The sequence below is a fragment of the Strix uralensis genome, chromosome 2 (genome assembly GCF_047716275.1).
Source record: "Strix uralensis isolate ZFMK-TIS-50842 chromosome 2, bStrUra1, whole genome shotgun sequence".
NCBI lineage: Eukaryota > Metazoa > Chordata > Aves > Strigiformes > Strigidae > Strix > Strix uralensis.
In genome coordinates, this window is record NC_133973.1 from 5,276,945 (window position 1) to 5,304,082 (window position 27,138).

Consider the following 27,138-nt stretch of genomic DNA (forward strand, 5'->3'; position numbering starts at 1 on the left):
TTACCGCACTGCATCTCAAAACATTCCCCTCTCTTTTGTTATGTGATACGACTGAAAGCACTGTGAAGAGATGACTTTAAACTTACCTTGGCAGTAAATTGTATGTCACAGGAGGTTAATGAAGCATCTCTCTATAGGCCTTGCTTGTAGTGGGTAGCCATACCGTGGCTCCTCGAGTTCCACAGCGCAGCTCGCAGGGCTTAGATGAGGTCTTTGAAGACAACTGATCTCAGCATGCAATCCTCTCTTTTGATCCCAGCTGTCGAGCAATGTTATGTATTGTTAATTGTATGTCTTTATTTAAAATTAGGCAGCAGCAACCACTCCAGCACCCACAGTCCCATACATCTGAGGTCAAGATTTTTACAAGTTGCCAAAAACAGTCTTATGAAAAACATGACCTTCAGGACTTGCCATATATGTAGCTCAAGGAAACCTTAATGACATGAGATGGGCTTTTTTTTTTTAAAAAAAAAAAAGAACTTCTTTTTCTTGTCTTTAACCACCTTGCAGGTTGAGAAGAGTAACAACACTGAAGTATAAAGTGGTTGTGAAATGGAATAGCAATCCTGATGCGTAGCTTTCAAAGGACTCAATTCTATCCGTTGTCTCACTGATTGCCTTAACGAGGTCTACCTCATGGTCTTCCAAAGCTTTAAAATAAAGAAAACCCTCCAAGATGTTATAGTGAAAAAATTAAACAATCTGCCTACTTTAAATTCAACATGGGGAAAAAAATTAAGAAAGACTGTTCTTGCAAAAGATACGCTTGTTCCAGCATAGTATTTGAAACATTCACATGGTTATCCTGATTTTTCTCCTTTATTGGAGAATTCAAATTGAAATTGCTGATTCTAAAATTTTTCACATTTGCTCAAAGTCTCTTCAGCTACTTTTGCAGTGGTAGTCTTCCCCTTTGTTCATTCTACTCCTTTACACATATTTTCTGTTACAGAAAGTTTTTCACTCTTAAGGAAGTAAGCTTGCTCCCCCCACTCCCAATAAAAGTAGTTTAGTTGATAAGGTCAAGCATTTACAAGTGGCCAATCCTTTTCAGGACAAGCACATAAGGAAGTTTTATTAAAGGCAGCAAATAATCATTTCTTGCCCACACATAGTGGGAAACACACATGAAGTGTCAAACTGTTTTGCTATATATATATAAAGCATGAAAAAAGCAAAATATAATTGCTTGTATAAGTATGGGGATTTTGTGGAATTTCTGTTGTGCATGTTTGTGCAACCAGAGAAGTAGAGAGAGAGATTAAAAAAAAAAAAAAAGGGCATAAGAAAAAAAAGATCAGAACTGTTCTGAATGTACTTCTTAAATGATATCCTGTATTTTGGCTTTAGAACTCAATCTTCTCTTCAGATACCTCAAATTGTGTATGAAGATCCTGAAGTTAGTGGAAGGAATCGCTACAAATATTTTGCACGGTAAGGAATGAACTGATTTGAAACAGAGTTCAGAAGCTTGCTTTTGTGCAGTTTAAAGAGCACCTAAATAAATGCCAGAGCCTTATTTTTTCCATCTTTTCTGTCAGTTCTTTGATCACTGCTATGGAGAAGCTAAATAGTAACCAAATCTTAAATCACAAGGTCTTTTTAAATTCACGCTATGCCGGAATGTTCAGGTAATGAGTTACCATGTAAGCAAATGTCCCAGGCATTCTGTAATTAATAATTATTTGTAGAAAGCGTTGGGCTGTAGATCCTCCTACACAAAGGAAGAAGATGCTCACAAAGCCATTGTGGTTCTCCAGACTCCTGGAAAGGCACCTTCTTAAGAAGGAACCTTTTAACTCCCAGTTTCTGCCAGGAGCAGAAAGGGAGCAAAGGGAATCCTTGACTAACTTTTCATCAATGTCCTCTGCTGCAGGACCGCTCTGCTCCTTCCAGAATGACACTGCAGGTCAGCAATGGACTCAAGATCTCAACCAACAGCTAGTGTACAAATGTTCTCAGCTTAGTCACGTATACTTTGAATTACATTCACTATTATAGTCAGCAGCTGTTGGCCAATATGTCCACTTTAAATATTAAAAAATTGCCAAGTTTAATAAATTGGAGTTCTTTATGGCTCCTTTAGCAACAACAAAAAGAGGACAAAGATTATATTATCTCCCACAATTTGAAATTAAGCTTTGAAGTCTCTCAAACACAAAGGGAAATTTATAGAGAACTGAAATACACAAACCATAAGAATGCCTAAGAAGGAATTATTAATATGTTATTGAGCCCATATCACTTTCAAGATACTTCATAAAATACTGCAAAAAAGGAAACAATCAAATTAGGTAGGTCCAAAACACCTTACCAGCTGATTGTAGGAATTAATTTCAGGATTTCAAAAAGTTATTTAAAAAAAACCTCTCAAAAGCTCAAAGTGAAAAAAGTAAATGAGTGAAACATACACAAAATGTTGTGAGCACACTCAAAATGAACTACTTTTAATTATTGTCTTGTTTTGCAATCCGCGTTCTGCTTCGACAGAAGAATAACAGTCCTACTGGTGGAACTTTCTCTGTTACTCCTTAGCTATGAAATAATTATTTAATATTCGGGCACAAGTCTTAAACGTTCAACTACAGAACCTGAGTTGTGGAAAATCAGTGTAACTCCACCGAAATTAGTGGACTGCAGTTTTTCTAAACCATAATGATCTTTTACACTCATGGTTGTTGTCTTACATCTGCATTCTCTCTTTTCAGACCCCTCATCCCTTCTAATAAGCCGCTTCCGCTAAATATTGCTTACACAATGGAAAAGTAAGTAGTGAGTTCTGGAACATTACTGTTGTAATGGGTCACATCTCCCCAGAAAAAAATGGGAAACTGTTTAGCAGGTGGCCAATATTTTTCATAATGCGTCAACAGGAAAAACTTCTTAAGAGGTAAGGGTTTATTCACCATTGAGAATTCCTGAGAAAACAGGTGACTGACTGTTTCTGACTTTGCTTGCGGTATATAAGTAGTGCTTTGTGGGTAAAGGACATGTGCCTCAAGTGTGTTATGATGATGAGACCTGAAACAGAAAGCCGATAATCTCTGAATGCTAGAAGAGATACTGATGCAAAGAAGATTCTCCAATACAGCAATATTGTTGGAAGATCTTCTGATATTTTATTCCAATCTCTGTCATAGTTGCACTAGTGTTCAATGGTTTAAAGCATCTTTGAAGTAGTCTACTGTGGTTTTCAGTGGGGATCACATTTCAAGGGGTCATAAGAAGATTCATTTCCTAGTAGAGTCAATAGAAGTTGTACATGCTTACATCAGAATTTAATTTTGGTTCTGGAGTTGCTGGAAAGACAAACCTGTAAGCTAAATTGAAGCAGTCCTCCATTTTACGCTAAACCACTAGCTACTTTTTGTGCCCATTAACAGCAATGCTTTAGAATGGATACATCGGGAAGATTTGCATGTAATAACCTGAGAGCTGAAACCAGAAGATTTCTGGATTGTCTACCTAAAGAGGAAGGTTTCAGAGGACTGAGTGTAGCCTCAGTCTGCTTTTACTAAAGATAATGGAGTTAACATCAATGGGAGCAATGTTAAGATAAACCACATTTGGACAGCCTACCTTTGACTTAGTGGTGTGTTTCTGGTTTTTGGTTTCTTTTTAATGAATGTGACAAATGTTCCTCCATCTTGCATCTCTTTTTAGGACAGAGCCCTGTGTCCATTCAGCTACAAGAGACAGCAAAGTCTTTGGGCCCAAATTACGAACTTTGGGCACACAGACAGATTACAGGGATGGAGAAGCCCAGACAGATCCCTATTCCCCTGAATACGTAGTTCCCAGTGGCTCAGTCCCTGAACTTCTGACACTTGCTACACTCACTTGGGGTGAGTTGTGAAATCAAGATAAATGATAATAATCGTCGCCTCTTTAGCAGGAGGTTCTTTTTTTTTTCAATGTCAGGTTTCAAGTCTGTTGCCAGCTTTGGCAGCCCCTTTGGGGCACATTATCTATTTCTAAAATAGGTATGATATTTTCCTCCTTAATAGTGCTGTTCTGGGGGATTTCATAAAGAGTTTTGGGATCATTCAATATAAAAAGGTCATATGTTTTACAAATACAAACTAGGAGCAGTTGTTCTATTTACCTACTGTTCTTCAGCTGTTCTGAGTTAGACATCAGTAAAAAAACTGTATGAACACTGCTGCCCCAGAATATACCTGTGATCCTCATCCCCCAGTGTTGCACCCGCAATAGTGATAGACACTGGACGTGCCAAAGAAAGTGCACATTCTCAGAAAGTGTCTTCTTGGAAAAGTTTTTCCTCCTTTTGCAGCCTGCAGAAGAAGTGCTAGTGTTAATCTCAACTAAGCTGTAGCAACTGCAAGTCCTACCATTCCTCATACTGCAGAATTTTACTGGCCCTAGAAGTATTTACTTCTGGCTATTGACAACTCTGCTTGTGTTTAACACATGGGCTTGTGCACATCCAGCCCTCTAATACTTTATTGGTGATGGTTATTTGCTGGATTCTCCATTCTCCTAAACAGCTACTTCTTCTTGTCCCTGTAAGGTCGGGGGTTACCAGCAGGACTAGTCGAGGTGGAGATGATTGAACGTGCCCGGGAGAAACGTGCATGGGAAGCAACTCTTCCAGCCATGGACAATGCCTCACAAATCACAAAGAGGAGGAAAATGATGGAAGATATGGAGAGGAAGGAGTGGGCCTTTAGAGAACAGGAAATAGAAAAGTAGGAGTTCAATTATACTCTTTATTTATTTTAATTATTGGCGGAATAGAGAAGGAACAGAAGGGGTACAAGCCTTTTATTGCTGTGAAAATCCCCTGAGTTTGGGAAGGGATATTTTTGCTAAATTTAATATAAGAGACTGCTACCCCAATACTTTTCACCAGTGGTAAACTCACTTTTTAAAATGAAAGATTAAATATGAGACATGCAGTATGAACTACGTGTAAAGTAGACAGTTGGTGTGTAGGATTTGATGATGACAGCATTGCAAAGAACACTGCAGAGTACAGTAGGTCATACCTGGGCTTTTCTTTCCTTTCAGGTTGCAGGAGGTTCGACTGGAAGTCTTAAAGAAACTGCTGCAGAGGCGTGAGGAGAATCAGAATAAGCTGGATGCCAAGCGCTTGGATGACCACTGGCAAAATCATCAGAAGGTTAAAGAAGAGAAAATTAAAAAGATTCAGCATGACTGTGCACTGAGTAAGTTTGACAACCAGGGAGAGAGTAGTATGAGACTTAGTTTTCAGACAAGCCATTTCTGTTTTCACAAGGTTGCAGTTTTTATTCAAGATGAAACAGGTTGTATCCACAATATAGATATGCGTGGCCAGCATTTGTTCTGGTCAAACAGGTCATGTTTTATATTAACCAGCAAAAGCTTTCATAAATTTCCAAAGATGGGGCTTTTGTTAGAACTATTTGTATGAAGAACCTTCTTGCATTTGTATTTCCTTTTCAGGGCTCAGGAAACTGATAGCTAAGGGGAATAATGTGATGGGGAAGCTGCAGAGACGAGATATCATCAAAGAGTATACGGACTTTGCATCACAAACATATGCTCCTTTGTCTAGAATTGGTTATTTCCCAGACAACCATTCTGAACGCTATGTGGTAAAAAACTTGTATCTTAACACCTTTGCAGGTAAGGCATTTTGGAAGACTTAAGTTTGTATGAGATACTTACTTAACATATTAACAAAACTCAAATTTGTCTCCCCACCACTCCATTATTTAATCACTGTTTGTATTTCTTAGGACTGTGTGAACTGGAAGCATCTCTCCCAGATTCTGTCACCCAGGTCAAGATTGAAGCTCCAAAACCTAAGTACACTACCACTAAGACTGGGTTTATTAAAAGATCAGCAAAGCTAGAGGTGGAGCTGGCACAAATTCACCAGGTATGGAGCTGCATCCAGCAGCACATCAGTTCCTCTTAGATTTGAACTGCTCAGAAATCCAATTGGGAAGATGCGTGTGTAAGCTTTCTCCCAATTTCTTGTGATAAATTCGTAATTTTTGTAAGACAACTTCAAGGACAGAGTGGATCAAACACTCAGACTGTTGTAGGCATGTCCAGTGGTGCTCTGGAACTCAGTCTGTCAGTACTCTCTCTCCCTAATATCTGTGCTTCTGCTCCAACCCTACAGAAAACAAGCATAGCTGCTTCTGTCTTCCTACAGATCAGGTATTTGGATCGGAACATATTAGGTCAGTTAGAAATTCCCTCCTGCCATTTGCTCATTCTCATTTCTCCCTTGCTTTTATAATGCACAAGTGGCAAGCGTACTGGTTACGCTGTCAAACTACTAATAATTAATCTGGATTCATATTACAAAAATTCTGTACGTTTTAAAAAAATGTATGTTTTAAGTACATATTGTAAAAACACCTGCAGCAAAGCATGATTAGAGTGACCCTGCTGATAAAATTGGATCAGAACGGTGGATGCACATCACTGTTGTTCCCTAACAACAGCATCTGATTTCCAAATGTGCTAATAGTGTTTTGCATATCTTAATTTATCACAACTGTTCATGCAGATGAGGTGTCCATATATGCAATTAACCACTGAGGAAAGAAGTGCCTCATTTGCATCTACAACCACAATATTTGCAAATTACATGTACTTTTAAGTACGCTTCTTGTGATGCTGTTGAGGGTTACCTCTTTTTAAAATCAGGCGTATTCTTGGCTGACTGCTGTGTCACTGAAAAATACTGAATTTCATTCATAAAGCTTGGCATCTTTCACCTATGCTTTATTTAGTGAAGAAATATTTCATAATTGGAAATTATGTGTATAACTTTCTTGTTTTAGTGTAATTTAATAATACTCTCAACAAAGACAGTAACTTTCTACTAATGAATTTTAAATTGAAATCTTGTTCTGAAAAGTCAGTCATCTCAATTTTAAATTCCACTGTATTTTTGTAAAAGATGAAACGTTGCATCTGTTTATTATCCAGAGGGAAAATTTTCAAAGAAAATCTTGAGTGCTACAGGAAGCGTTCAAGAACTAAGGACATTGATCCACTACAGTTTTAGAGAAGACACAATAGTATTGAAGGGGTTTGAGCTTGGGTGCTTTTTGCATAAAATTCAAGTAGTGACTATGTATAATCTGAATCATAACACAGTTTTCATAGGGAGCAGAACATTAGCCCAAGCTTTCAGAGCTGAATTCCAATTACAACAATTGTATTCTGCTTGTTCAAAATACTTCTCATGGTTTGAAAGACTACAGTGGCATGTCTAAACTGTAGTCATGGAGAAGTATGCCCTAATGATGGTTGGTCACACAATAATGTCTCTTCAAAGAAAAATTGGTGGCCGAAAGGAGATGGAAAGCAGACAATTGTTCATATTTTCTTTCTTAAATCAGCGTAGATCACTTGGTCTACATTTTATACCAACCAAAGGGCTAACATAACTAATACTCATTTCCCCATCACAAGAAGGCAAAATGTATATTCTTTTAAAATCACAAAGCATTTCCTTTGCAGGCAAAGATGATAAATCCACTATGCAAAATTTAACTGCTGCTTTTAGATATACAGAAGTAGACACCAGCCTGGTTGATCCAGACAAGCAGAAGGTACTGACACTGTGAAGCACCCAGACTGCCTCAGCCATCGTTTGATTTAAACAAACTTTCTGTTCAGAGTGATAAGAAATTACTGCCCTAATTAGCACTTGAGCTCTGTGGTGCTGTTAGTGGTCACTTCTCCCATCAGAGGCTTTTGCTTCTTATGTCTGGTGGCTATAGCATGTTCTGGCGTAGCAGGGTCTCTCCGACAGGTCCACCTCATAAGTTACTGGAGCTGTCAAGATGAGTAAAGGGTGCAGAGTGCTTGAGCTAACAGTATTTAGCACTTGAGAGGACAGCTGTCTGACCACTTGGCATAAGCAGTCTCGGTCCTGCCAACAACCTCTATCACCCACAGTATGAAAGAGGTTTAAAGCAGGCAATTAGGGATCATCTCAGAAGGGCAGTGTGTTGCTTCACCTTATTTCCATAGCTGAGCAGCTAGAGCAGTTTTCAAAAGCCTCTTCTTAGTGCTGTCCTAGCACACTTAAATAATCCTAGAAATAAAGCAGAACTCTAGAAAATTCAGAGTACTCACAGTGATCTAGCTCTAGAATGAATTTCTTCCATTTTCCCTGGATAATCTGTGGAAGGAGGTGGCAAATAGAAGAGGAATGCCAGATTTTAGCCTCAGAAGTAATCAATTTTAATAAAGGAAGTTTCCAAGGCTTCCTTCTCTGCCGAACAAGTGGCAAGATGGACTAGTCCTCCTTATTATGTTCCTCTTGGTTTGCCATATTGAGGGTTTTCCTAAGCTTAAAGCTTGTAAGAAGGGACAAGCAACTATCCAAGGAACTACAAAAAGGATCTGTGTCCTCTTGAGAATAAGAACAGCTTCTCCCATACTTGAAACTATGCCAAAAAGAAGTGATTTTAGATTTTTTGAGGAGCATCCTGAAACCTTTTGCGGGAGTATTATGTACACTCAGCATCCTTTGAATAATTCTCTAAAACAAGAGAACATGACAGAAACAGGAGTCACCCAGGACTTAGGGTAAAAACAGTGATCTGTATCTTACACGAGATCTGTAAAAGGACAAGGAAAGCTAGTTCCTAGCCAGTGCAGATGACAGTGCTTTAAGGAATGTAAGTGAGCCATTATATAGACAGCCTTGTGTGAAAATCCAAGGCATTAAGGAGATAACATACTGATACACCTAATTACTGTAGGAAAGAAATGCAACTGGGTAACCAAATACACCAAGGAATGGAGGAGCTGCTAGAAGAAATCCCAGTGCAGAACAGTGCGTGACTTTAGGCTGACCCTCTATGCTCTGGTGACTCAAGAGGGGTGAAGTGTCAGGTAGTTTCAAAGTGCTGGATCAAGATGATGTCAGAACAAAGAACCTCTCACCTGAGCATTAAGTGCAATTCTCATCATGTCTGTTTTCCTTTATCCGGTTGCTGGAAGGAGGTGGAGAAGCAGAGGGGCCAACAATGTCTCTGGAGAAAATCTCTGCCAACTTCAAAGCGCAGGAAAACCTGTTCAAGCAGTTATTTCATCAAGAACAGATCTCCAACACAGTGTTAGTTGGCTCATGCTCAGACAAGCTCTAGGAGCTATTATGTCGGTCTTAATCAGCCAAGATGCAGCGGCCATGCTGCATTGCAAAGTAGATAGTCAGCCCATCCTTGATGACCAAACCTTCCTCATTCGTGGGCTAAAAGGAAGAGAAAGAAACATGACTGTATAGTCTCTGCTGTATGTGAAAATAAAATACACCTAGTGGCTTGTGAAAAGGAGAGGATCACAGAGAAGATAAGGAATCTAGAGAATGATTTATTTGAACGAAGAGTTGTTTCTCAGGCCACTGTCCTGTCAAGAGTTCTGCTTCTATCAGAAGCCGGCAGAGAAGCTAAAGTGTATGGCCAAAAGCATGGGTACAATTTGCTGCGTTTGCCAGGAAAATGAAAAGGAGATGAATTGGGTGGTACTTCCCTGCCAAATCCAACCAGATTATACCATGACTCTGAATCTACTACCTGAAAAAAGTAACGTAGTCTACCTCAGAAAAATTAGAGTGTGATATGTAGGCAGTAACATTTGAAGCATATTGTTCAGAAATTTAGCACTTTTTAAAGAAAGTATTTTACAGTGATTCTTGGGGCCTGGCATCCCTATTTCGAAAATGGTAACTTGTTAAGTTAGGCAGAACCAGTTAATGCAAAAAGTGATATTTTCTTTTTCTTGTCTTACATTAAAGTCTTAAAATAACATAAAACCTCAGATGAGAGAAAGCAAATGGTAAGCATTTTTGACTTAGTAAAGATAGCAAAGCTGGCACTAGACTATGCTGACATGAAGACATAAAACCACTTCTGAGAACTGCAGTATTTCTCAAATCCACATTAATAAGAATTCCCTCTTGTCAGAAGTGCTCATAGATTTTTCTGTCTTTAAAAGTTATTATTCTGGTTGTATTTTGTTATTCTGGTTAGCAAGAAATATTTTTGGAGGCTAAGGTTTTATTAGAAAAAATCTTATGAATGCAACATTGTACTAATAAACATTGGACCCATTGTTTTCAAAAGTATCACAATTACAGCAGCTTTTTTCTTTCACTTTCTCCCCCTGTCATGCAAAACACCTTATAAATCATAGAAAGCACTGTTATAATCTTCATGCCAGAGATCTCTAAGGTCATCAAATACAAGAAACAGTTCAGAAAATCTCTCAATATTTTGGAGCTATAACCATTTCACATGGCTTATAAGCAGTTTATAGGCTCTGATTCTTGTGTTATTAACATGGTCCATTTCAGAAGTTTTCGGTAATAAAGCATTTTATCCCCTCCACCTAGAAAACTCTCTCCTTTTCTGGAGCAATTAATTATCCTGTCCTGAAAGGTCAGATCCAATATGCAAGAAAAGTTTTGTACAATGACCACTGGAGTTTCAAAACTTCATTAATTTTACAATTAAATTCTGTGCAGGTGCCATCAATTTCCTGTTACTGGAGAGAGAAATTCAACATGGGATTTTTTTTCTTAAGTTTTTCTCTGTTTTCCCTCCCTAGGGAAATACTGTATTTGAACATTTGAAAGACAGAGAGCAAGAAAAAAAAAAGGCACACTTTTCCTTGCTGGAATATGTCTGTTCTTTCAGTAATAAAGATTACAGATCCAACCCATACAGTAGTAGGATTATAATTTTGAAGGAGCTTTAAATGTACATACTCTCTTCCCTTTCCTTTGTGAGCCAAAGTGTGATGTCCTACAGCAGGCAAGCATTGGAAATGCAGTTAGAAATGTTTATCTGAATATCTTGTACTAAGTAACTGTGATGGGAAGTTGGCAGGACTCCGGCTCTCCAAACAGTTTGAAAATATCTTGAAAAAGTTGAGGCCGTGGTGGCATTTCCACTCCTAGCCTGCTTTGGCTGACAAGGTTTGGCATCTGCCACCAAACAGCTGCAAGCAAGTTAAACCCCACTCTTAATGGGCTTGTGGATTTTCTTGGTAGAAGGAAGTTCTCAGGCAAGTTAGTTTCCTTTTTGCCCTTAGTCCACTTGTACAGTTGCTGCAGGTGCCACTGGGCAGTTGCAGATGAGTGGAGAAGCGTTTCAAAACATATTTTGCAAGGAAGGGGTCCTGGGTCATTTGGTTCAACCCTGCGCAGTAACAGCGTATCATACAAAGACATTTCGCTGAGGAAGGGCCACAGAACAGTGACAATACACTCCTCAAGTGACCCCCTTCATAAAACCTCCTGACCACATAACATTTCTAACCCGCAGTGAAAAGCGTTATACCTATAGTTAGGCAAAGAATTGTAACCATTCTGTAGTGATGTATAAACTGTAATTAAATTGTGATATTCCTACCCAGTTTTCCTGTTTTGAAAGAATCCTACCTCTATCTTATAGGAAAATACTGTTTCTGTCATTGCATAAGGAAAGTAATACACACAACTGCCTCTGCTTGCATACGGGTCAGTGTTTGACTGGTTCAAAGAGATTCCTATTTTAAAATGAAAAAATAAATCTGAAGTATGCTTTTATTTAAGAATGTATAATATTAGAGATTAAGTTCATACCAATTTTAGATTAATTTTAGGTGACTCACCCTATGCAATTGCTGATGACTTACTTGTAAATATAGCAAAAATAACTCTCACTTCCTACTTATGTATGATTTTGAAGTTCACATCAGTATCTTCTGACCAAACAATAGCCTCATCGACTGACCATATTCAGTTTTTCAGTTGATGTGCAGCAAGAAATAGAAGCCACAAGCCTGCAAAGTGCAAAACACTTTCAGCTCCCTGTAATCAGTGTGATCAGCAACAGTCAGCATCTAGAGGACTGGCCTTGTTGTGTTGTTCTATCTAGCCCCGTTCTGATTAAATTGTGTGTCTGTTCTAGGCACTACTGGAGAAGAAGAATAAAGTCAAGGAGCCAAAGAAGCCCCTCCATTTCCTTGAAAAAGTAGAAAGGCCTGTTCCGCGGCCACCCACTCCAATCCTGGAAAAACCATCAATTGTAAGTGGGCTGGTTTTAGCACATTTTTTCTGTTGATCCCTGATTGTTTCCTACACGGTTGTGAAAGGGATGCCCAGAGAAGGAAAGAAGTAAGCTCTATCTTTTTTGTGTGTATTCATGCTAGAAATAGCCATCACTATTTCTTAAGACTCTCTTAGTCTCTCTTTATTCTATAAAGATACTAGCAGCTGAAGAATTGACAATGTTTTACAATATTTGTTGGCCAAATCCTTCACTAAATTCTATTTAATAAATAAATAAGTAGACATGTTATTCCCTTGTTCTTGGGGAACAAAAAGGCAGATTATTATTATTATTATTGTTGTTGTTGTTGTTGTTGTTATTATTATTACTACTATTACTATTATTATTATTCAGTGTCTTCCAACCTTCTGATCTGACAACACTATTGTAATCCAGCAGAGCAATTAAGTTGAGTCCCATTGAAGTCAGTGAGACTTTGAGTGCTTAGCACTGAGCATGCACTTCATTAATTTGCTGGAGCGAAGCTCTTGTCATCATGCAGGATGCAGCCTTTGATGAGCATGCCCCAGTTCACAGATGATTCTTCTGCAGAGATTGAAATAGCAGTAATGATGTGTCATAGGGGATGTGATAAGCTGTAGGAAAAAACAAGTTTTTAGGGGAGCTGCAACTTCTTTTCCTTTCTTAAAGTAACATACTTAAGAGGTGGTTGCCCCAATGGATTGCTTTGTCTGCTTATTAACACCATTTTGATGATGTAGTAAGAATCAGGCACAATTGCCATTTAAACTTGTGAATTTAAGAGACTCACACAACCGTGAAAGTGAGAGAGAGGAAGCCTTATTAGATCATCCATGCTGTCTTCCTTTGTGCAGTATGATGTGCTACATTTTATACAGTCTATTTTAAGATGACTGAAACAAGAATGTCTCCTTGGGAAGAGCTTTCCCCAGCTTTACTAACTCTAGGTATTAGATATTGTATTGCAGTGGTAGATTTACCAGTTTAGCAGATTTTTAAGTACTTCCGGGTAACATGGAAAGAAATCAGAAAGATTTATCCCCCAGTTGTTGTCATTCTTGACAACAGTGTTTACAGATTATAGGTTTTTTTAAAGAGTTCCAATACAATATAATTCCACCTAAATGAATTCTGTCAACATTTGGTTTATTTTCAAGTATCTTTATGTGTGAACACATAAAAGAGTAGAGCTCTCCAGTGAAGCTGTAAAATCGGGCCACTTCAGGCACTGAAGAGCAGCACTAACATCTCCTGCCTTACAGAATCCAAGTGAGGTTTCTCCTACCAGCTGGCTGTGAGGAGCACTGAAAGCAAGGCTCTCCTCTGTTGTTAATGCTTCTCTTCCTGCCATACACACATAGGAGTACCAACTGCTAAATGCACCAGCCTCTTCCCGCTGCAGTTGAGGATCTCAAAAGGAAAGTGTGCCAGAGTGACAGGCGGGTGACATGGACCACAAGGGATATAAAAGAAAGTGAAGAGAATGGAAGCACTACTGCAGGCCTCCCCCAGTCATTTCTTACGCACTTACTAGCCACAACAAGTTCACAGAGCACCTCTGAATTCCTTTGATGGTTTATCACTTTCTCCCAGTCCCCTCTAGTTTTCAGCCTGCTCCTAGATCCTTCCATATCCTTAATTCCTTTTTTTTTCTTTTCCTGCAGGGCACGATAGGCTTTCCATCTCCCCTCATTCTTACCTGCTGGTCTGTAGCAGGCAGATGGAGAAGATGATGATTACCCTTGCTAAGGCATCATTTGCAGCACTGAACAACAGAAGTACAGAAAAATGCATCTCACAAAAATTTAAACCAAATCTTAGTTTAAATCAAACTAAGAAGTTTGGCTTACCTGTCCAGTATAAGTGCCATCTCCATTTCCAAAATTCTGTCCTGAAGGGCTTTCACACTGTAGCCAGGTGATGTGGTACAGTTTAGCTCTCTAACTGGGCTGGAAATTCATCCCTTCTTTCCAGAGAAAAAGAACATACCAAATTATAAGGCAGTCCTTTGGCTAGTTCTGCTTCGCTCCTCCTGGGTGGTGGTGTGGAAAGGCAAAAATGCTTCCTTTTGCATTTGGAAAACTTAATCTTCAACACCTAAGAAAAAACAGATACTAAGATTTAAGCCCACACCACTTCTCTCATCCCACGCTCTTCCCTGTTTTTCCGGCACTTCTAAAATACCACATTTCAACACAGACCTCATAGGCTCTTTATTAAAAAAAATTCCTTGTAATTTTTAGACTTCTTTTTATCTTTCCCAGGCACCCAATGGGCTTCTTCCTTCTGCTACTGTCAACTCCCGACTAGAATACCCCACAGCAAGAAAAATGCTGCCAGCTGTGCTTCCTCTATTTAAAATAAGCCTTTTGTTTTTTCCCCTCCTATGGTCATGTTCCCTTTTCCCACTATGCTCCATCATTCTTCCAGATTGGTATCAGTCACACAATGCTAGGCCAGTAAAGTTCTCAAAGAGACAAATCACAATGTAATGTAATTAATTTTACTTCCAAACTATCACCTTCTGAGTCTTAAATTCACTGAGTTACTCTGATAAAGGTCACCACTGGGATAAATATCAAAAGAAAAATTGTATGTGTTCCCTTTTAATTTAATCCCTTTATTTCTGGTTAACAGCTCTCTTGCACCTCCTTCAATAATAATTCCATCCCCTTAGTGCCTTGACCTGTTAAATTAATGTAGCTGATGCTCATTTTGCAAACTCAGATTCAGTCAAGCTACAAATAGTACTTCTAGTGCATACAGTAATTTTCTCCATCAACATCTCCTTATCATTAGGTACTCATCTCTAAAGACCCTCTAAAATCTCAAATAGAATCTAATTATACAGCCTTTCTCCCCCATCTCCCCATGTAAAACATGGAAGTACGTATTATTATGACTCACCTTTCCCTAGAAATTAGAAGAAGGGTATTCAGAAATAACTGAGAAAAAGCTGGATATGAGTTAGACTTTTTGATAATTGGGTGGATAATCTATAGAAATCTCAGCCTCCAAAGAAATAATTAATTATTGTGTGGATATTTCTTGTGTTTCGGCAGGAGGAAGAGGAAAGAGAACTGGCAGTGATCTGTCTGCAGAAGTTACTCCGAGGCAGGGCTATTCAGAACATGGTGTGTCTCTTCATTTACGTCTCTCTTCAGAATGATGGTGGGAATGATTGAAAGTGTGTTTGCAATCTTTCTTCCACAGCAGTAATCAAGGGTAATGAGGCTTCTGCAGCATATCCTCTTGTATGTTATCTGGAGTCCTTCAAGGCTTTGCTCTCCAGCCCAGATTTCTTACAGGAAATTCTAGGTTCCCACACATGTCTGTGAGTGTCTCCCTGTTCCTGCCATTCCCTACACTCAGCTGTTTAATTAGATGCTTCATAGCGGAATTACTCAAATGGCAAATTCTAGTCTAGATCTGGACCATGAGTACATTTTGCCTTGATTATGCCAAGATCCCAGGCACAAGAAACCTCCCACATCCCAGCAGGGCAGCTTGTATTTCATATCATCTTTCCAGTTTCCTGTGATGGTGAGCTGAACCTTAGATGAGGAGCAACTGAAGCATACCACCATGATTTCCAGCAAGTGCAGGACCCATCATTCTGCTTTCAGTGGAGCAGAAGCAGGTCTAGGTAAAAATTGAGTAGCCATGCCTCATGGGCTTTATATTGAGCAAGTCTATCACTTTTGATCAGACCAGTCCAGAAGGTTTGTTTTCATGCTGGCTGAGAATATAATTGATATTCTCTCTTGCACTATTTATTTAACGTTTGTGAAGTGTTCCCACGTGGGGATATGACCCGAGCTTTGGCAATCAATGCAATACTGTGGAAGTGGCTTGAGGGGGAATATAGACTTCCCAATTCTTCTCCCATTCTGTGGTGATCTGTGAGAAAGATGTTTGATGCTATTGCAAGACTGTTGACTTTCACATCCTGAAATGTCCCATCATTTTAGGAATCTCCTTCCAGCTGCTACTGGATCAGAAATACATGACTCAGTTGGAGAATGATGTGATCTTTTGTTGCTGTTGGAAGTCCTGCTGGAAGAGAAGGGGAATGAAAATAAGACAGAGTCAAGAAAGGGCTGGGCCACATAACCCCATAACAGGGACAGCAGCAGTTTCAACAACTTCCCTATTAATTTATTGCTTTGAGCTGTTGCTGGACTCCCTCAAAATGAAGGTCAGAGAACTGTAGATGTTGAAACAGGAGACATATAACCCTGGACTGAGGAAAAGGAGCAATGCTCACACTGGGAAGCTTTGACATTGAGGCTGATATAACAGGATATGCAGAAGGCTACTGCCCTTTTCACTTGACATTGGTGCTGCTGTTCTGCATTCCAGTGGTTTGAGTTCTGGGCAAAGCCAAGCAGAATGAAAAAAAAAAAAATATAATAAAGTAGCAAGGGATTGTCTATACTCCACAGCAGAAGTCTCAACTTTCATCTTCTATGCAGGAGGGTTTAGACAAGATTTACCTGACAGCTGTAGTGTTTGCCTAAATGCGGGCACAAATTCCTTACAGAGAACTAGGTCTTGGAAACAGCTGACCTTGCAACTTGGGGAAAAAGGCTGTGCTCTGCTGGCAAAACATGTTGATCTATATTCTCCATTTAATATGCTTGGTTGTTTAACTTTATTTTAAAGATGTTTGAAGGGAAGGAGAAGCGGCTGGAACTGATCCAGGAGCTGCGCACCACTCACGCACTCCAGGAGGATGGGCAGCTGCTTTTGAAGGCAAAGGAGCAAATGACACAGGCTCTACAGCAACAGCATGACTTGCAAATGCACAAGGTTTGCCTGTATTGATGGGAATGCTGATTCACAACACTGTCCTTATCGGGCACTCTGTGCTTGCAGTGCCACCAACGCACTCGTATTTAATTTCTTTATGTTTTCTGTTATCCACAGCACAGAAGGCACCCCAAGTAACAAAAACGGTCTCCTAGCACAGGCCAAGCATTGAATGCTTGAGGGGCTAAAATTGCACTCTCACTGCTGTGAGGGCTCTGGGGAATGTCAGAAGCAGACTGAGGCGCCCTGACCACAGCTGCTACCCAGGCTGCACTTGCTTTGTTTGCAGACAGAGTGCTTATTTATATTTACAGGGCTTTGAACAAACTGCACTGTCAGATGAACCTCAGTTTTCCCACATTTCAATCCACTTGACTGGTGCTGTGACCTGGCATTACAATACGTGATTGTCACTCGCATCTGTCAGATGTTTTATTGAATGTGTGTTACTGCTCTGTCATTTCCCCGTTCCTTTTCTAGCTTGGCACCCTCTCAGGCTCCTCCTCAGGCATAAAACATCACAAAAGAAGCCAAAGCGGACTTACTTTGTAAGCCTTGCTGGGCTCGAGACTCCCAGGACCTTAGCAATGGTGTCACATCGTAGTACTTGCCACTGTTCCAGAGAGCAGAGCAGTTTTGGGCCCCATCCTCTGCCAAGGATGTAGTGAGAGCTGGGGATGCAAATTCCCATCCTATTTCCTTGCAGGGCCACAACCTTCCAGAGCAAAGTGAATCAAATGGTAGATGCTGGTCTGAAATGGATTATAAAAAAATTTTATCCAGACTTCACTGCATCTCAGCTATACAGTATCTCCCACATTCCTGCAGGTTTTCCTGTAGTTTTTGCTACTCTCCTGTTTTTTCAGTGACCAGCTGTGAGACAATTCTGCAGGTTCCAGATTATGATAACAGCATCCACTGGCCAGCTGGCCTGGTGGAGATGAAACCAGACCACTGCTTCCTGCTGGGTGGGCAGCAACAAAATTTACCCTCAGCTCTCAGTAAAAATTGAACTGAGTGACTGTTTTACTATTTATCATTTCCAGATGCTCCCTCATACACAGGGAGCCCAGGTGTGGAATGCAGGAATATGGAATTTTTCTACTGGGGAATTAAGAGAAAAATAAAAGCCTTAGGCATTAGGAACTTGAAATGCTCCTTCTCCTCTGGAAGCCCAGGTGAGAGTGAAGGAGAGAGCAGCTCAGACACCATAATGGAATTCGTAGAGAAGGAGAGAGAGCAAATGGTAAAGATGCTGACCTCTGATCTCACAATTTCCTTTTGGGAGAGCCACTATCCCCCTCTGCTGGTATCTACCTCCTCTACTCTTGCATTTTTTTTACTGTGTCTCTGAGGGCACACAGTCCAAGGCTCAGGTCTTCAAGTATTTTGAACTTTTAAAACTCTCTGGAATGCACGTGCAGGAGTTTTCCATGTGTGTGGCTATTTTAGAAAGTCACTGATGACTTCACAATTCTATAGTTTTTGGTGGTTACAGTTTTTTTCAGGTTTTTGACCTTTCCAGTATAAGAGGTAGCAATTTTCAAGAAATGCTTCGTGCAGAAAGAGGACAGAAACTCCAGATAAAATGGTCAAAGATGAGGGGTTGAAAATTTCCAACCTCATATCTAACAAAAGTCTAAGACAAGAGTGTTCCTGGGTTATTTTCCTCCATTTCACATCAATTTTAGAGACAGCACCTGGAGCACTAAAGAGGAAGCACCACTGTAGTTGAATGTTATCCCCTGCTGTGGGGTTACTGCATTGCCATGCTCCATTGTAAACATGCATGGGCTAAGCACTGTCACTTCTAGATGTGTGCCACACTGACAATCCCACTTTCTTTGAAACACTGCATGAGCAAATGGCACAGCAGTCTAAGAAAGCTGATATACTACTACTTGTCTGGGATATTTCAGCTCCAGTTTGAGTTTTACATTCAGGTCTACTCTGTTATTGCCTGTTTATTCCAACAGAAACACCAAATCCCAGCCAGTTCCAGACATCCCCTCCTGCCAAGGACTGGGGCTTCATAGTACATACTGGAGATGATGAACTTACCATAGATCTTGTCCCTTTCCGAAGTGCAATCCCACGTGTGCTTGGAATGAGAAGTGAATGGCACAGGAATGCTGAACACCTGGAATCTAGTCTCAGCTCTGTCACAGACTTTCTGATTTTCCATTACCTGGAATTTTGAGGTCTTGTCTGCACTTCTAGAAACTCAGTAGAATTCCTGTCGATTTGAATTTGTTAGCAGTTAGTAACTTGTACAAGTTTAGGTAGTAACTCATTACCTAAAACTGTAGGGACTCATGGTTGCTGCATTATCTCAGCAAGTTGAATCACTTTGGTCACATCAAGAATGTCCAACCAAAGAAAGACATTCCATTTCACTGAGGTGGCTTGGAACTGTAACAAACATTTTGTATCTTTAGAAGAGGATAGAAATGTGGATGTACTCACAGTTGCGGTTTCCTAAATCTTTACTCAAGCTTCCTGCTTGTAAAGATTGAGGGTTTAATTTCCAAATGCTAGAAAGAAGCTTCATTTGCAACTTTTGATGTTGTTTTTCTGTTCTGGTCTAGCTAAGCTTAGCATAGAAAGATGGAGGGTGTGCAGCTGAAGTCACTTTTATACCTCCCCTTTCATGGTCTGGGCAGCGGAGAGTTCCCCAGTAACAAGCAGATGGCCTCAGCAACTATTCTGAAGATAGTCACAGCGACAAAAGCGGTTCATAATACCTGGAACACAGTGTCTAGTGCTTTATCTCCTCCCACCCACTCAAACATAGGGGCTGCTTGTCCTAGTGTGACAGTATTGGGACTATTCCCACCCTGACTAGTTTTGGCATCTTTGAGCCTCTTTATGCCATCACAGCCTATACACAGGAACATTACATTATGCAGAATCCGGGCCAGCACATGTAAAACAAGAAGAATGCAAAACTCCTATAGGGTTGGCCCATGGATGGTCTGAGTGGATGCTACAGAGCTGTTTCACATGCCTGTGGTAGTCCTGGGACTTTGAAAAACATTCCTGGGGTTTGTAACACAATTTTTTGCATTTTTTTTAAAAGTTGTCATCAGTGGAAAACCACTTGGCCCGGGAAGAAGGAAGGGTACTGGCAAACACATTTGATTTCCTGTCCAAAGAGTTGGTGAGGCTGCAAGAAGAAAGGAAGATCCACGCTTTTGTCATGCTGGCTGAGAGGCAGAGGCGGATGCGGGAAGCGGAGGAGAGCGGACGTCGTCAGGTGGAAGAGAGGCGGCGGCGGGAAGAAGATGAGATTTTCAGACAGGCAAGAGAGGGAGACTGGTGGGCCTGTGGACGGTTTGTAGGAACCACCTCCTTGTGGGAAAGTCCAGATGGAAGGGAGGTGCTTCAGCTCTGATTTCGGTGATGGCAAGTTTTAAAATTGAGGGGGAAGGCTTAGCGAAGAGAGGGTGATTCCTTCCTAAAGGAGTCATGCCCGTTAAATTAAGGATGATCTGAATACCCCTACAGACAGTCCTGTCAGGCATATCATGAATGAATGTAGGTTTCTAAATTTCCACAACAAACACCTATGGAGAATGGATGTACCTAGGTCATCTTTAGGAATAATATTTTGGCAGCACTTTGTCTCCCAGAACTATTAGGTACTCTCCCAGGAAGGATGCCTTTAAGCAAGGTTTTGGAATGATTTTGCCCCCAAAAGTGGACTGCAGATAATGAGAGGTACAAAAATGATTTTGAAGTAATGATAACAGATAACATAACCTTGAAATCCAGGAACAAAAGTCCTGAACTACAGAAGTCCATAACTATTCTATAGTCCTATTCCCTAGCTCCTGACTGCATGAAGCATATTTCTCCCAGTTGAAAGGAATGAGTGGGAGCCTAATTGACTAAACCAATAATTTTCAAACTTTGTGGGAGGAGGTTAATACCAAGAGTCTGGCATCATGTTTATTTTTGTTTTGATTTTAGCTTCTCCTCTTTTCTGCATCTCTGAGTGGGAAGCAAGGAGGGTCAAAGTGCCATAAGCTTATGCCCTTCAGACTAGCAGAAGGAAAACACCCATTTCTAGAATCTCTGCTCTACAACCATTATAGGGAAACCAATAATTTTATCTTGGTTTTATTCATATTAGTTTGACTGGCTTCTTGGAACCTTTTCCTTCAGGATTTGCTTGAATGAAAGCTGGTTAATCTACTGAAGTCAATATTGATGTTTATTATTTGCAGTTGTCACTCAGGGGACCATGAGAACTGACAAAGCAACTGCCACTGCGTTCACAGAACTAACCTGCTGCAACAGAACTGGATCTGCAAATAAGTTTTTCTTCCACCACTGGTTCTTTCCTGCACTGGTTTCTGTTCAATTAGTTCTCAGAAAGAATGATTAGAAAATAAATTTTTACACAAGTTATTCTTCCCAGAGAGCGCCTCTGAAATCAAATCTCAGGCTGGCCTGCCTGAAATTAAGAGTCTGGTGAAAATCTGTTGGTTTTGCTTCTTTGGAGCTCTGCTTCCACCATGCTCCTGGCACAGCAATAGGCAGAGGAACAATATCTTGGTGTTTTGTTCCAGGTGGTGAAAGTGCACCAGAGCACTATTGACTCCTACTTGGAAGACATTATCCTGAGCAGCATGGAGAACACAGCTGAAGAGCAAGCCAGGGAAGAGGTTCAGAGAATGGCTGTAGAAATCAATGACATCGCTTACGAAATGGAAAGTCGGTACGTTATTAAACGGCACATTAGAGGCTGTTTACAGCAGTTTAGGACCTGCCTGACTATCTGCATCTGTGGTTACGTGTATAATCTAAGACATAGGAAGGGCAGAGCAGTACTGTTCGTGATCGCTTCGTTAGTGTGACTGCTGTATGGGAACCACACTGTTACTACACACATATAAATCCATCAGAGCCTTATTTCTATACAGCATGTGCCAGATTCCCTTTGCAAATCACTCGTGGGATCTGTGAATCACCCTTTTTAGACTTCTCCATGCCAATGCGATGCTGTGACTGAGCTTTAAGTGAATCTGGGAACTGCCTAAAGCAATACCCATTCATACTGGTCTTTTCATTTATTTACACTACTACAGAAAATCCGTTTGAAAGAGATGCTAAAAGATACAGCTATACAGCAGCCTTTCATTCTGGGGTGGCTGTTCTTTAAGAAACTGCCAATTTCCATGGGGGTCAGTCATATTGATGGCTGCCTGACAAGGCACTTTGAGTAGAGTAAGTTGTTGAGAACACCACAGTCTTGTGTTTGGCTGGGGCATCAGCAGTGAATACTTTTTAGGACCTGCCAAACCTCCAGTTCAGTTTCTATGCTCTTTTTCTGGAATTAAGCCATAAAAATCCCAATGACACAGTGACTCTCCTATGGTACAGCAGCTGTGTATTTTGTAACTAGATGAATACAACCAGAATGTTGAAATCCTTGGGGAGAATGAAGCGTAGATAATGCATGCAGCCCCTGGGCCAATTGGGAACCCACCAAACACTGGCATGGCAAAGAGCACGGGGACCAGCCAAATGCAGAGTCACAAAAGGGAAGAATTTAGCAAACTCAGAAATGGGCCAAAGACTAAATTGACAAAGACGCAAATCCTCAGAGGTATCTGCGTGTCTAACTCAGTTTGTCATCAGCGAGAACTGGGCTCCTAAATACCTTTGAGGCTAAGGAGTCTAGGGTGATCTTCTCCCTGGAAATACTGCTTTCCAATGCAGTATTGAACACATTGGCAGTGCAGTGCAAGGGGAATAGTCACACTGTCACCTATTTGTAGGACAAAGAGAGACCTGCTATCCCCAATAGTGAGGATATTTACAAGGGAGTCATGTTTGCAGAGGTGATCTGGAAAGAAAATTAATATACTTATACCACTCTGCATCTGTTCTGTAGTCAAACTCGCCTACAGTCAGAAGAGATTGTAGCAGAGCTAGTTTATGATTTCCTGATTCCGGAAGCTGAGAAAATGTCTGTCAGAGAAAAAGGTAAGGAGTCCAGTGACTTTATTCTCTTCGTGAACTGCTTCACCCTCCTTACCCTAACTGACTGAAAGATGCAGTAGCAAGAGTTGTCTCAGTTCTCTGAGATTCTTCTTTTGCCCTCTGCAGGTAGCAAGTGAAGCCCTCTGACCCTTTTTCACCAATTTCTCATGAGATTTAGTCTTTTAAAACGGTGACCTGAATTCAGACTTGATGTACATTTGGTGTGTCTGCAACAATAGAACTACATGAAAAGAAGCAGCCAATAGCACCTTCAAAAACAAATTGGGAACAGTCTTTAAGTAGCATGGCTGTGAATTGTCTATTATATGGCAATTTCTAAAAAATGTAGAGGTCTTTAACAGGCAGATTATTTAAATATATGCCGTATGTGGAGGGAAGATTATATGCTTTTCTGTGCTTTCCCCCTCCCCCCAATTGGTTGAGAGCTAGAAGCAAAGATAAGGTTTTAGGGTTGGCTGTAGTGGCATCATGTTTTAAGTAGATAATCTTGCAGTTGTAAAGGATGCTTCTGTTTAGCCAAAATGGAATAGTATCTGTCAAAATCCAGACAGGAAGGCCCTGAAAACCTGTCTGTTACGTTAAGTATCATGACTAAATGGCTGTTCTTAACTGGGATGTTTCCACTGACCAGCACACTCAGAAGACCGTGACTAAACCAGTCACCCACAGAAAAGCAATTGTATCACAATAGAGTCTGAAGTGGTCCCTGCCGCAGTGTACTTCTCTGACTTGAGAACAAAGGCACTTACTTCATTGCTTTTTTTGTTGCTTGTGAATGAAAACACAAACCCTGCAAACAGATTTTGTGGTGTCTGAATTGTCCAAACTTTCTTCCTCCTAGTTTGTGTATTTGTCACAACAACAGTATCTGTTCAGCAGCTGGCAATTCTGCGTAAGCTGAAATCAGCTCCCTTCTCCTTAGCCCTGTTTCTGCAAGCCTACCAAAGCAGGTGATGTAATTTTAGTCAATGAAGCCTGCAGCTCAGGCACTAACACACACAGGTTAGCCTGTCTCAGAAAGGAGAACAGAAAGAGAAGACCTGGAGATGGCCTAGGATTCTGAAGATATAACAGTACCATCAAGGAAGAAAATATAACAACAGCACAATAAATGCAACAGCAGCTAACGAACAAAGCACCTCAGAAGCACTCCCAAGCAACAGAGGAAAAAAAAAATCTTCAAAATCTGTGATAGCTACAGTGGGTTTGCCTGGAAAGCAAAGCTAGACCCAGACAAAAATTAAAATGGATGCTGCTGGAAGGGCTAGAGCAATAGGTGATAAAGGACAAGAGCTCCTTCGAACGCGAGCAAGTGAAATTTGCCACGATATTCTTGTGACAGCAGACATCAAATGTCAGGAAGAGACCTGGCTCATACTCTGTTCTGTTATTGCTGCATGGGGTGGAGGGGACTCCATACACTTAAGAGAGAGCTGAATTCTACCAGATGTAGAACACATCCTGCCATAAACCTCCTGCACAGTGATACCTTCAGGGAAGCAGAATCAGTAACTATTCCATGTAAATCCAAGGGAAATATTATCAAAGAATCGCAGTAGCTCTTATGAGCACATCAGTGTGTTGCGTTCCCGTGGCAGCTTTTAAAGCTTACCCTATAGTGAGCCAGATGATTCATTATGAAGCTGTGTTTTAGCAACCTGGCACATGCTTGAGCATACACCTGCCTTGAAACTAGCAGGGAGTGATCTGAGAGCACAGTTTTCTGGCCTGCCAGAGGAGCAAAGCCATTTGTAGAACAAAGATTTGAGGGCCTGGTTTAGTCTTTGCCTACACTTTAGCTTCCCCTTAAACACCTCTATTTTGCCATTACCTAGTCTTCCCTTCTTATTTTTTTTCTCCTCTTTTTGTCACATTCCTATGTGTAAAAGCAGTGATTAATCAATACTGGCTCATCCTGAAACCCCTCTTCTGAACCCTCCCTCACTGGAAGTAGAAGTCAATGTGCTGATATGAAAAAACCTGCTTTTAAAAGGACAATCACTCAACAATTTGAGCCTGCTTTTTTAAGATGGAATTCCCTGTGGATGGAGGAAGGGACTGCAGCAATACCGGGAGAGTACTCCCAGCACAGCTGATGCAGTTCATGCCCACACGATTGAAGCCAAAGTGCCTTGGGTAGAGAAAGCTCTCCTGGGAATTGAGAGCTGGCTGGTGAAGGTCAGCTTTTCAAATGCAAGAGAGATCCAGTTGCATTCACTGCCGACAAAATGGACCTGGGAGATGGATTAAACATAAGCAGGACGGGTTATGAACGTTGAGCGACCGAGTTGGGGACAGGACGCAGAACTGTGTGACAGCATGCAAGACCCCAGTGGGTCAGATTCACAGTGAAAGTACAGCTCAGCCTTACAACAGCAACAGCTCAAAGCAACAAGGAAGTCCTGAACTTTTGCAGGGAAGTGACACAATGAGAGCCACAGCTCGTTCCTGCAACATTCCCCACACCCTCCTTACAAGCACGCAGTATTTCAATCCCCACCATTGTTTACCAGCATCTTAAGTCTAGAGAGAGAACGAGAGAACAAAGAATAGTGAAGAGCAGCAAGAGGATTGTAGGGTGAATGCTTTGGCTTGGGTAATTATTTCCCAAGAGGTGTGCTGGAAAGATGTACAAGTGAGATTGGATGAAAACTGTAAAACACAGTAAAGAACAATCCTGCAGTAGCGGAAGGGAGACGATAAGGTACGTGATTTACTGTGTCTATACTGTCTCCCTTACTTTGAACTCCGCAAGAGTTTCTCAGTGCAGGCAAAATCATAACACAGGAGAGGGCAGATTTCAGCTCCAGTCTTCCAGAGGCCTGCTGCAATTAACAGACACTGAAGGAGAAGTTATTTTAAAGCCTGATAACCTATCCTGGGCAGTTATGCCCTAAGCTGGAAAGGAAAACACTTTGGCTGTGCTTCCCACTGTGGGGGCTAGTCTTCAAAGTGAAATGCAAAGTTGGTTGCTGCTATTAGGTGGCAGTAGAACGCTTTCAGCCAAAGTTAGAAGGGCGTGATTTTTTTTTTCCTTGAGATAGGCTTTTCCACAGCTGCAGGAAGGCTAAAAGCTATCCCTCCCTTCTCCCCTACGGAGAACGCTTTGCTGTATGTTTCCAAGTAAAAGTCTTACCTCTTTTTTACGCGCAGTGAGGCAGTCCCAAAGAAAACACATCTATGCTGCTCATCAGATCATCCACAGGGGCACAGAGAGGGTAGTGGCTGATCTGGCACTGCAGCGGGAGACATCTGCCAGCGAGACAAAGGGGGATCCTCCCGCTGGGACAGCTAGTGCTGCTCGGAGCGGGACAGCTGCTGGGCCAAGAGCAGCTGACAGCAATTGCTCTGCCCCAGTTGCGCGCAAACCAGCTGAACTTCTGTGCGAAGAAAGCCCAGGAGAGAGGGCAGTGAACCCTTCTGATGGATCAGACAAGGCTCCCACAGCCTCCTAGGGACAGAAGATGAGACAGGTGAGTTCCCCTTCCCCTCTGTGATTTGAACTCGGAGCATGGTGAAGGAGAGGGAAGCACATTAGTTTTACTTCTTTCAGGGCACTCAGAATGGAAAATCCTCTCTCTTCCTGGGGCTCTCCCTCCTGCTGCCTGCCAGCAATGTTGTCCTGGAACCACTCTGTATACATTCTGGTGTGGTGGCCCCAGTCCAGCACCTTCCACCTCCTCCCCAACTAGCTTTGAACCTCATTAGCTAATTTTCCTCTTCTAACTGTTAAGAGAAGCTTGAGTGAGAAAGGAGTGTTAGCATTCCTTGTTTGTTTTCCTGACACAGACCAATAAAGATCTGCACCTGGACTTTTGATGGTATTTCCTTACATTAATAACATTAAATGAAAAAATATTCCAGCAATGGGAAATTTTGAGTTGGGACCATACACAGAATCTTTTCTCAAGCATGTCCCACTGATTTCCTCAGTGGAGTAAAGCAGAGTGGCTTCCTGCATTAGCACTGCTATTAATAAAGCGTTGAACGAAAACGGTCAGATCTTGCATCATCTTTTCACATAATTAGTCCTTGCATAAAGAAAAGGCGCCCTTGACCTCGGCAGAGTGGTTCCTGCCAACCAGGCAGTGTCTGGCACTAATCACTAAGCAAGGTGATAGCAGAATGTCACGGAGGGGGCTGATGGAGCTCATGCGAAGAACCCATTAGCCAGTGCTTACAGCTTTTTCCAGAAATGTTACTCTTTGAGCTGACCTCTTCTTGCTTTTCACCATCCCAAAGGAGAACGATT

At 41.1% G+C, this 27,138-nt stretch overlaps 1 protein-coding gene across 2 annotated transcripts in view; it reads left to right on the forward strand.

Annotated features, from left to right (window-relative positions):
• The window catches only part of CFAP91 (cilia and flagella associated protein 91), a 31,553-nt gene extending 4,673 nt beyond the window's left edge, over nucleotides 1–26,880 (forward strand). For both annotated transcript variants that reach the window (XM_074853284.1, XM_074853289.1), the window contains exons 4-18: nucleotides 1,354–1,437; nucleotides 2,712–2,768; nucleotides 3,667–3,848; nucleotides 4,535–4,712; nucleotides 5,035–5,192; nucleotides 5,452–5,634; nucleotides 5,748–5,890; nucleotides 11,940–12,056; nucleotides 15,125–15,196; nucleotides 16,728–16,874; nucleotides 19,954–20,175; nucleotides 21,449–21,597; nucleotides 22,777–22,868; nucleotides 26,040–26,359; nucleotides 26,440–26,880. In XM_074853284.1, the coding sequence (XP_074709385.1) occupies nucleotides 1,354–1,437; nucleotides 2,712–2,768; nucleotides 3,667–3,848; nucleotides 4,535–4,712; nucleotides 5,035–5,192; nucleotides 5,452–5,634; nucleotides 5,748–5,890; nucleotides 11,940–12,056; nucleotides 15,125–15,196; nucleotides 16,728–16,874; nucleotides 19,954–20,175; nucleotides 21,449–21,597; nucleotides 22,777–22,868; nucleotides 26,040–26,341 (2,086 nt within the window). In that variant the 3' untranslated portion in view covers nucleotides 26,342–26,359; nucleotides 26,440–26,880. The remainder of the gene's footprint in view (nucleotides 1–1,353; nucleotides 1,438–2,711; nucleotides 2,769–3,666; nucleotides 3,849–4,534; nucleotides 4,713–5,034; nucleotides 5,193–5,451; nucleotides 5,635–5,747; nucleotides 5,891–11,939; nucleotides 12,057–15,124; nucleotides 15,197–16,727; nucleotides 16,875–19,953; nucleotides 20,176–21,448; nucleotides 21,598–22,776; nucleotides 22,869–26,039; nucleotides 26,360–26,439) is intronic.
• The last annotated feature ends 258 nt before the right edge of the window (nucleotides 26,881–27,138 follow it).